Here is an 11,558-nt window from a genome sequence, read left to right as displayed (position 1 = left end):
TAACTTTAGCATAACTTTTATAAACCATTAAACATATGAAAAATGTTTTTATGTAAGCTTCTGAGCCTGTAAATTATAATTTAATTCCTAGAAGAGAAAATTCAATTTTGGCGTCTGAGTGCTTTGTAAAGTGAATGACATGTCTCCAATAGAGGTTCTTCTTCTATGAGATTGTTGTTTGATTGATTTGATGTTTCTGTTTGTCCATTGAGTGCTCAATTCCAGCTCAAGTCTTCTCCAAGTCACTCTCACCGTCTCATCAATAATGTTACATAATTCCAAAGATGAGATAAGGGTCTCGTTAGTCTATTGGACACTTTATTTAGTTAATTTTTCCCTCTTGGATGCATGGTAGACTACCCGCCGGCGCCACACGTAAAGGACAAGTTTCCACACGTAAAGGACAGTAGCCTTGAACTACGTTTTCAGATTTTGAAAGTAATCCACAAGATTCTTAAATGTGAAACCGTTTCTGTGAATTTCTCTCGCAATAATGGACCAAAGCAGAGGAGGACGATCGTCCAAGCTTACTTATTCTCAGCGTCACTGAAAAAGTCTGCAATCGTCCAAGCGTACTTATTCTCAGCGTTTAGAGAGTCCATTGTCTTCTCGGCGCATACGGAATGGAAGCTGTTCTGCTGTTTGTAGGGCTCTTGGCCGTAGTCTTCGCCTACTTTCTGTGTGTTGCTCGAAGAACGAGTAAGACGACCGGAATTGGACAGCCACCGGAGCCTGCAGGCCGGTGGCCGGTGGTCGGTCATCTTCCTCTATTACAGGGGAACGAGCAAGTCGCCCTGACTTTCGCAGCTCTGGCGGATAAATTTGGTCCGGTGTTCACAATCTGGATGGGTGTTCATCGCACTCTGGTGGTGAGTAGCTGGGAGTTGGCAAAGGAATGCTTCGGCACCAACGATAAAATTCTTGCGACAAGACCAAGAGGTGCTGCTGGGAAGTATCTGGCTCACAACTACACAATGTTCGGGCTAGCCCCTTATGGACCCTTCTGGAGAGACTCACGAAAGCTCGCCACCATCGAACTTCTTTCGTCCCACCGTCTGGAATCACTGAAGCACTTGCGTGCTACAGAAGTCGGTCTGTCTATCAAACATTTGCATGAGCTGTGGGAGGAGAACAATAAGCTCCCTGTGAAAATGGATATGACGGAATGGTTCCTGGACTTGACCTTCAACACAATTGTGATGATGATTGCAGGGAAGCGGTACCTCGGATCGAACATCACCGCAGATCTTGAGGAGGCAAGGCGGGCGAAGCAAGCTATTATTGAGTTCGCCGTGTTAATGGGGACTTTTGTGGCCTCGGATGCAGTTCCATTCCTCGAGTGGCTTGATTTGAAGGGGCACATCAGTGCCATGAAAAGGGCCTCCAAGGAGTTAGACTGCATCATGTCACTCTGGGTCAATGAGCATCGGCAGAGGAGAAATCTCGACAAGTCTAAGAAAGACGGAGACTTCATGGACGTCATGCTTTTCAAAACAGATCGAACGGAAACACATGCCGGCGATGTCTCTGACAAGTACATCAAGGCGACGTCCCTAGTATGTTTCTTAATTGATGAAGCTACCTGTTCTTTTGCTTTCTCTAAAATAACCAATGATAACTTCAATCTTGTAGACTCTGATTATACCTGCAATAGACACATCATTCGTCACCTTAACATGGACACTCTCACTACTACTCAATCATCGGCATGAGTTGAAGAAAGCACAAGACGAAATTGACACCATCATTGGCAAGGATAGGACTGTGGACGAATCTGACATCGAAAACCTGCCGTACCTTCGAGCCATAGTGAAGGAATCACTGCGCCTCTATCCTGCAGCCCCTCTTGCAGTACCCCACGAAGCCATGGAAGACTGCAACATTGGTGGATTCCATGTGCCAGCGGGTACACGCATAATAACCAATCTCTACAAACTACACAGGGACCCCCGCGTTTGGCCAGAGCCAGAAGAGTTCCGGCCATCGAGATTTCTCAGCAGCCATCGAGATATGGATGTGAGAGGTAAACATTTCGAGTTCATTCCGTTTGGGAGTGGGAGGCGAATGTGTCCAGGGATCACTTCAGCTCTACAGGTTGTGCACTTCAGTCTGGCCCGTCTGCTGCATGGGTTCCATATAGATACTCAAGACGGTGAAAGAGTGGGTATGAGAGGCGGCCCAGGGGCAACCATGCCTAGGATGGATCCCCTGGATGTCATTCTCACCCCACGATTAGCCTCTAATTTGTATGGTTAGTATGGGTGTGCATCTATTGCTGCATCTAATAGTCATGGTCACCCCATGATTCCTTAGTCCCTTTGTATTTGTACAAGCACCTTTATGTTATCTTTCCATTATCATCATGTAATTGGTCAGGGTTCCTTCTCCCAACGTTGTCTTCCTCCCTTCTTTTATGGATTCAGGAAATAATACATATGCAATAGTAACTTCCTTCTTTCATGCTTTCAAACTTTTTTGTAGGTAGGATTTGTATGGACTTTATTTTATTGCAGTGTTGCTTGTAGCATCAATATATATTATTGCATGTTGAGTGACATGTATCAGATTTACACTAGAGTGATGTGTTATGGTTTAATAGTTTTCTATATCTATTTTACCCGCCACATGTCCAATACTACACCAATTCATTATACATTTTTGTGTTGATCTCAGGTTTTGGAAAGTCGATGTTGTGATGCCCAATATCAATATGGGTATCCATGTCTTTATGTGCACATGAGTGTCAAGGTTTTGCATGTTTGTCTTGTGTAGATCAATTTTTTTCAAGGTTTTTTGTGTTTATTTGCCATATAGTATTTCATTTATGTATTGTGAAAGGTGCAACTAAGGCCCATCCCAAATGACAAGCTAAGTTAGTAATCCTCTTTTTCTATTAATAAATCTAAGCTTTTTTTGCTCGATTTTCCATGTAGGATTTTTCTTTTTATGACTACCCCTAACGTGTACTTCTACACATTGGAATTTTTTGGGTGGAAGTCCATCGTATGATTACTTGATCTAATACCATGTGAAAGCTATGAAGAAATAAAAGAAAACATGTCTAAGTGAAAAACATCAATCAATTTTACATGATTCAACATTGGAAGCCTTATCCACAAAAGAAAAGAGAGAGAAAATTAGTTGAATAGTGTGATTTTTTAATCAATCAAAGGCCTATTTATAAGGTAAAGAAGAGATAATTCAGATTGTTAATCAAAGTTTTGGAATTATGGTTTCAAATATATTATTTATAAAATAAAATTACCATAATTTTAGAGGCTTGGGGCCCAATTCTAGATGCTTTGTCATTGGATGTTCAGTACAGAGAATAATGGCCAGCACATCCCCCTTGTAGAGGTAGATTAGTTAGGTGCATTGACTTAATGGACACCTCCCTTGGGAATAAGGAGATGTATCTCTCTTGAGGGGATATATCTCTCCTTGAAGGATGTATCTCTCCTAAGGGGATGTATCCTTATGAATAGTCATTAGTGCCACACCCTTTGAAAATCTATAAATTCCTCCATGGTCTTACAAGTGAGGCAAAAACTATTTGCACACCCAGTCTAGCTGAACGGGAGCAAGCTTATCACTTGTAAACGAATTATCAAAGGTTATCTTGTGCACTTCAAGTTCTATTTATATTATTCAAGATGAAAGGTACACTCTCTTTATTCTTCTTATTTCAATTCTATGATATATGTATAGCTCTCATGATAAGGAGAATTATGGAGGATTTAATATCTATTTCTATGATTTTTATTTTATTATTATTAGACATCTAGTCTAACAAATACAAGTGATTTGTGCCTTTGCTGGTATCATAGAGATAGATTCTAATTTTCCTTTTTTTTTATTTTTTGGCTATTTATTTGTGAATGGAAATAAGCCTAGTTTAGGCTTATTGTGTTCTGGCACCGCAGGCGGGCCTGCCAATGCGCTGGCTCCTGTTTGGGCATGCCTGTTAACGCGCGGCCTTGTGCGGTCCGGGTCTGTAGTGACCCAGGACCATGAACCAAACCGGGTTTTGTTAATATAATGAGTCAAAATGTGTTTTAAGAGAATTTTTTACCCAAAATTTTATTTTTAACGGAATTTCCGTATTATTTGGAATTTATTTGGCTATTTGAGATCCAAGACTATAGGTATGAAGATTTATATGAATAGTTCATATCTAATTTGTTTAGTTGTTGTTTAATTATTTCTTGCTATAATTTCTTGAAGTATTTATAATTTGTCTTATTGCTTGCCTTTTGTATATTTATGTTGAAAATTAATTATATACTTTCAATATCCCTAAATGGCAATGCGAGTTGTATAATTAGAATAGTATATTATAAATTAATTCTTATGAATCCCCAAAGGGTAAGTATGAATTAATTTATTTGTTTGTTTGTTTGTTTATGATATTGTTGTTTGTTTATTATGTGTGGAATGATTTGCCTAGTAACTCTCATGAATCCCCAAAGGATAAGTGGGAATACTAGATAGTTGAGATGATTGTATAATTATTTATGTTCTCCCAAATATTAAAATATTTTCTGGATGACAGGATCATCCAAGTAGTGGACATAATTTTGCTGAGTCCCTAAAGAAAATGTACTTGATGGGACTAATTATGTGACCTGGTCACAACGGGTTGACTTAATTCTACGAGGCTATAGGTTTGATAAGATTATCAAAGTGGATACTCCTCCTCAAAGACCTTCCCGAGTAAACTACCCCGATAATCTGAAACAGTATAAGAAGGACCTTAGAAAATTCAAGGAATGATATGATGCTAATGAAATTTCTAGGTTACATATTCTTGGGGCTCTAAATGAGAATCTCTTGATGTCTTATTTTCATATCCCCATTACAAAAGAGATTCTCGACCAGTTTGAGGCTAAATATGGTAAAAAGTAGTCTACTCACATCAATAACTTATGCCAAAAGTTCACTTGTGCCAAATGCACAGAAAATGCTGATGTGAGAAAACATGTAAATGACATGCTTGTCATGGCAGATGAGTTACAATATCATGGTAGACCAATGGATGAAGAAACTAAAGTGGTCACCATTATCAACTCTTTACCCAAATCTCACAAATATATTCAAGATTTTTATTCTTTGTCCAAGACAAAGTGGACTATATTTGATTTGGTTAATATGATCGACCACCAGTCCGATAGACTCAATCCAAGTATTGAGTTATAAAATCCTTCACCTAGTGCAAATGTATTTTTGAAGCCGAAGAAGAAAACTTTTAAGAAGCAGGGAAAGAACTTTCAATTTTAAAACTTCCAGGACAAAAAAGTCAATCAAAAAATGGTTGAAGTACATGCAAATCAACGTGTTTGCTTCTTCTTTAATAAGCCAGGACATATAAAGAAGTATTGTAGGCTTTGAAAACCATGCAAGAAGGGCAATAGGAGAACATTAGTGAGTCCTTATCTCATGAAACTTGTACTATTTATATCAAGCCTTTTAGTTGGTGAGTTGATTCTGGTGCAACTGTTCATGTATCGAATGAGCTGTAGGGCTTCAAAGAGCTAAAAAAAATTGAGGACAGAACATACTTTATTTACAGGCGAAATGATAAAAAGACCATTGTGGAAGGTGTGGGAACTTACCGGCTAAAGCTTGTTGATAACAAGTTTTTTTATTTAGAAGATTGTCTTTATGCTCCTTCTATGAGAAGAAGTCTATTATCTGTATGTCTTGAGAAACTTGGATTTACATTTTACTTTGGAAGTGGAAAGTTTCTTATGTTACAAGATGATAAAGTTATTTTGAGAGGTTTTCGAAATTCTGGTCTATATCAATTGCAACATAGTGGAAATATGGTGTTCAATGTTTCTACTTCTTCGGATATTAAAGAAAATGAATTGTATTTGTGGCATTTACGACTAGGGCATATAAACAAGAATAGAATGACAAGACTTGTGACACAAGGATTATTGAAAAATCTTTCTCATAATGATTTTCCTATTTGTGAGTGTTGTATATTTGGGAAAATGACAAAGATACCCTTTCCATCCAAAGGCTCAAGAAGTTCTCATGTTTTGGATATTATTCATTCTAATATATGTGGACCTATGAATGTGAATACTCGTAATGGTTATTCGTATTTGATCAAATTTATAGATGATTTCTCAAGATATGGAAGAGTATATTTACTGCATAGAAAAAATGAGGCCTTAGATTATTTCAAAACCTTCAAATTGGAGGTAGAAAATGCCATTGGAAGGAACATCAAAACATTGCACACCGATAGAGGTGGAGAGTATTGTTCGGAGTTATTCTCTGAATTTTTCAAGTTAAATGGGATTATCCATATATTTAGCATGCCTTATACACCTAAACAGAACGGTATTGCTGAAAGGAGAAATCGAACCTTACTAGAGATAGTAAGATCTATGATGGCACTTGCAAATTTGCCAATATCCTTTTGGGGCGAAGCACTCTTGACAACTACCTATATCTCAAATAGAGTACCTTCAAAGTTGGTTGAGAAAACAACTTATGAAGTATGGTCAGGCAAAACTCCTAGTCTTAACCATTTTAAAGTATGGGAATGTGTTGTTCATGTTTTAAATCTTGATCCTAAGGACAAATTGAAGGCTAAGACTCGAAGATGTTTATTCGTTGGGTACTCTGAACATTCAAAAGGATATAGGTTATATGATCCCAAGGAGAAGGTGATTATTGAAAGTAGACATGTAAAATAAATTGAGGATAGATTTGATTGTGATGAAAATTTAGGAACGAAGTCTCAATTGGAAGAATATGTTGAAATGTCTTCTAATGAATCTCCTTCTAATATAGAGAATTCCACCCAAACGGATATTCGAAGTGGGACTAGAGAAAGAAAACCTAGTAAACTCCTTTCATCTTCAGATTTTTATACATATGCTGGAGAAACTTATGAAAGAACAAGGCTGAATGAAGACATTACTGATCCTGACACTTACGGGCAAGCACTCCTTGATGTGGATTCCGACAAGTGGAAGTCTGCAATGGAAGAAGAGATGGACTCTATGTATAAAAATGATGTTTGGAAAATTGTTAATCCTCCTACATCAGTTAAGACCATTAAGTGCAAGTGGATTTTTACAAGGAAGAGAAATGTTGAAGGTAAAGTTGAAAGATTCAAAGCTCGTCTTATTACCAAGAAAAGTATTTCTAGTTTTACTAAAATAAAAAATTTCACCCAATGGCACTAACACACGCCTACCGGATCCAAGATAACAAGGAAAATTTAGACAGATTTCTCCATGAGAATATTATTCAAACTTCCAATTTTTATTGCACCTTCCTTGACTTATCAGCATGGTATAAGGACATCTCTGTGAAATCTATTATTGTAATTCCTTGCATAACTTGTTTAAGTTGGAAGTCCATTGTCAAAAAATAGTCATCCTGTTAAATATATTTTAGAACTCGACATAAAGCCTTTCATTTCGAACAACCTCTAACATTTTAGTTTTCGTTTGCACATCAAGATTGACAGCAGGACTGGAAAACTGATAAAGAAATTTTAGTTGTAAAAATGGTATTAAAACATTCCTTATCTATCTTGCACATAAGGAATTTCTAGTACGCACCGATTGCAAAAAATTTGTAGGATTCATGTAAAGAAATCTCAAAGATTCACTTTGCCAAGGAAGGTTACTTCGATGGCAACAATGTTTTTTTCAATTCCCTTTTACTGTTGAGCATGTTAAAGGAGAAAAGAATTATTTACCTAATACTTTGACTGGAGAGTTATCTTATGTTTCAGACAGGAAAAATGACGATTGACCCACTCAACGATTGTCTACATGATTTAGTTATAGCAATTTCCACTCTAACAATATTGCTTTCAACTTTACAAACTTTATTCGACAACCTCCTTGTTCTTTTGGAAAGAGGTGACATTGAAGAGAATTGTCCCCGATATGGGTTTAATGCAGTAGATATTAGGCTCAAAATTAAGCAATTAACTTTTGAGCTACAAGAACATCAAATTCAGCAAGAAATGAAGGCTCATCTGACCTCGTGACACATATGTTCAACAATCTCCACCTTGGCAAATATTCATTCCTTAAGAAAAGAAAGCATAACTTAAGGACTCCACCTGGAACAATAGGTTGGGGGGCGTCACTCATCTAGCAACTGGAGACATTTATCAAGTCCCCTATTGCTCTCTTCCCCTTGGGAAGCTCCACGAACTCCCATGTCTGGTTTTTATGTTGGGACTCCATCTCCTCCACCATAGCACCCATCCATCTACTTTTCTCCTGGCTTTGAACTGCCTCCTTAAAAGTAGTAGGATCCCTACTACTAATAATAAGAGCATAAGAAACCAAATCTTTAAAACCATACCTGGTAGGTGGCTTGATAGTGCGTTTGGGTCTGTCTGTGGCTAGACGATGATGTTGTTGATCACCTGAGCTAGAACATTCGGCATGATGAGTATCCTTTTCTCTACCATGGTTTTCTAGCTCCACCTGCACCACATGCTCATTAGTGTTGCAACTTTCTGGCACTACTATTCTCTTCTTCCTGAGTACGCTGCAACATGATTTTTTCTTCAAAAACCACATCTCGACTGATCACCTTCTTTTTTGCCTTCGGATCCCAAAACTTTATGCTTTTCACCCCTTTCTGATAGCCCAGAAAGATACATTGTCTAGACTTCGCATCAAACTTCGACCTCTCCTCACTAGAAACATGTACATAGGCTGGACAACCAACCACTCTCAAGCTAGAGAAGTCTACCTCACTGCCTGTCCACACCTCCTTTGATACTTTCCCATCTAGTGATGCTCTAGGTGATCTGTTAATCAAGAAACATGCCATATTCATTGCTTCTGCCCAGAAGTTCTTTGCAAGCCGTGCATTCAACCTGAGACATTGAGCTTTTTTAGCTATAGTGTCTCTTAATTCCATGTTGCTCACATATCTCCTTGAACTTTTAGTTTGTGTACTCAATACCATTGTCTGATCGGAGTCATTTAATCTTCCTCCCTGTCTGGTTCTCTACTTCAGCTTTCCACAACTTAGACTTGGCAAAAGTTTATGACTTGTGTTGCATGAAGTACACCCAAACTTTTCATGAGTAGTCATCAATAAAATTCACAAAATACTTGTGTCCTTCTCGGGATGCTACTTTTACTAGCCCCCAAACATCTGAGTGAACGTAGTCTAGAATCCCCTTCGTCTTGTGTGCAGCTGCCTTGAACTGCACCTTATTTTGTTTCCCAAGGACACAAAACTTGTAGAAATCAAGTTTGCATGTTTTGATATCCTTCAATAGATTTTTCTTATGAAGCTCCATCATCCCACGCCCTCCCATATGACCTAACCGTATATGCCACTCAGACTCTATATCTACAACTCTACCTACAACTATGGTACCTTGCAGTGTATAGATATTGCCCGATATTTTTTGTCCCTTCATCACTATTAAGAGACCTTTACTAACTTTCATTTTTCCACTTGCAGACTTGTAACTATATCCATTATAATCTAAAGTGCCTAATGAAATCAGATTCTTTCTTAAATCAGGTATGTGTCTAATATCACACAATGTTCTAATCACATCATCAAACATTTTAATTTGTATAGTCCCTATTCCAACAATTTTGCATGAAGCATCATTACCCATCAGAACAGAACCAAAGTTTACTAACCTGTAGGTGTGAAACCAATCTTTATTTGGTGTCATGTGATAAGAGCATGCCGAATCTTGAATCCAAGAATCTCTGAGATGCTCTGAACTGGATGAGACAAAAAGTATATCCCCGTCACCACTCTCTGAGTCTTCTTCTCCACTACATTAACAGATTTTGATGGACTCTCTCTGTTCTCTGCATTCCCTTTCTTTTTCTCTAGAAATTCCCATTTTATGTGCCCCTTTTTACCGCTCTTAAAACACGTGATGTCTTTCCTCTTCTTGGATTTAGATCGAGATTTGTTGTTACTCGATCCACTCCGAGACTTGTTTCTTCCACGTTCCTGATTACCCTTCACTACAAGTCTTTCACCTTGTGATGTTTCATCATTGGCTTTCTTCCTCTGATGAAAGCCTAATAGAGCACTTGTGATTTCCTCCAATTCGAGAGTTTCTTTTCTCCACATTAGAGTCGTAACCAAATTTCCGTACGTAGGAGAATTCGGTAGGGAATTCAGCAACATTAATGCCTTGTCTTTGTCTTCGAATTTCACATCAACCCACCTCAAATCACTTATGAGCTAATTGAAAACGTTGATATGCTAACTCAGATCCGAGCCCTCTGTCATCTTAAGACCATACAATTTCTGCTTAAGATAGAGCTTGTTCGTCAACGACTTTGACATATATCGACTTTCCAGTTTCAACTAAATTGCTACCGGTGATTCCTTATCCATTACATGATACATCACGTCATCAGCTAGACAAAGCTTAATTGTTGCCATAGCCTTCGTCTCCATTTCTTTCCAATCCATGTCATCCATTCCTGCCAGTCGGCTTTTCGTACAACGCCTTCAACATGTCCTACTGCACTAACAGGTCTTTCACCCTCTGCCATAATCCGAAATTCCCTGTGCTATCGAATTTCATCATATCAAATTTGGCAGAAGAAACCCCAGTCATCATCGCCTAACTTAGGTTCTCAACGATTCTTCTCGACGATTCGAATCCAACGCCTCCAAAATCACTTTAATCGGACGGATGTCAAACGAGCTGTCACGGGCCACAAAACCGTACCAATCGACCCAGACCGGGTTGAGCTGATCAGCGTTAAGTGAAAACCCATCTTCTTCCCCGCGTCCCTATTTTGAACAAGGTGGGATGGAGACCACCTTCTGCGGCGACGGCAACGGCGGCTGCGGGGCTGCGCGCGGTGGGGCTGAACTGGCGCCGGCAACCGCAAAGGCGGATGGGGGGCGGCTGGCGGTGGTGTGGAACCGACGACGGCAACGGAATAGAGTCAGGAGAACAGAGTCATCGTCGTCAACCTTCTGTGGTGACGGCGACAACAGCTCGGGGCGGCACGCGGTAGCACGGAAACGGCGACGACTTCTTCTCCTCTTCTCCGAAATATTTTTTTTTTTTTACATTCGTCCCACGCGACGTTCTCCCTTCTTGGATGAAATCTCACTGTGTCGTCTTTGACGTCGAGTCACCGGCAGAGACCCTTCTTCGACAATTTCTCACACGTCGCCGAAAAATTATCTGCGTCATCACCAGAAAACACAGACCTAGATGTCGACGGCTTCGTCTTCGGCAACATGAAAACTTCTCAGCGTCGCCGATTAGAAAAAATAACTGTCTGTTTCTGGAATTCCAGAACCAGATACTTCGTCCGAAAATCTTCTCTTTCAGCCTGAAACTCTGATACCAATCGTTGACGTGAGAACGAAAAATAGGAAGGAAGCCTACGTCCACCGAGCGACAACAAACCTGGGACGAAACCTGATACCAAATATGGTAAAAGTCCCCAAGACCTTGCCACAAACGGGATGGAAATCCATTTGATAAGTTGATGAACGTCACAAGGAAAATCCTTGATAAGTTTGAATAGTTCCGGCAAGAACCCAAAGAGAATGTT

General features: G+C 39.2%; 1 protein-coding gene across 1 annotated transcript; it reads left to right on the top strand.

The window, feature by feature from the left end:
- The first annotated feature begins 623 nt into the window (after window positions 1-623).
- LOC137945631 (cytochrome P450 CYP82D47-like) lies at window positions 624-2,256 on the top strand. Its single transcript, XM_068791579.1, has 2 exons — window positions 624-1,556; window positions 1,633-2,256. Exons 1-2 carry the CDS (start codon window positions 624-626, stop codon window positions 2,254-2,256), a joined length of 1,557 nt encoding a protein of 518 aa, XP_068647680.1.
- Window positions 2,257-11,558: the final 9,302 nt, after the last annotated feature.

Source organism: Aristolochia californica, unplaced genomic scaffold (genome assembly GCF_029961685.1).
Source record: "Aristolochia californica isolate CCGP_79_NKW_82.1479 unplaced genomic scaffold, dmAriCali1.0.hap1 SCAF_12, whole genome shotgun sequence".
Lineage (NCBI taxonomy): Eukaryota > Viridiplantae > Streptophyta > Magnoliopsida > Piperales > Aristolochiaceae > Aristolochia > Aristolochia californica.
Note: the sequence above shows the minus strand (reverse complement) of the source record. Positions and strands in the feature narration are given on the sequence as shown.

Bases quoted from the DNA above. Each gene is read 5' to 3' on its own strand.
- LOC137945631 (XM_068791579.1), top strand. From the start codon at position 624: ATGGAAGCTGTTCTGCTGTTTGTAGGGCTCTTGGCCGTAGTCTTCGCC. The intron at 1,557-1,632 runs GTATGTTTCTTA...TCAATCTTGTAG, and splicing joins ACATCAAGGCGACGTCCCTA to ACTCTGATTATACCTGCAAT.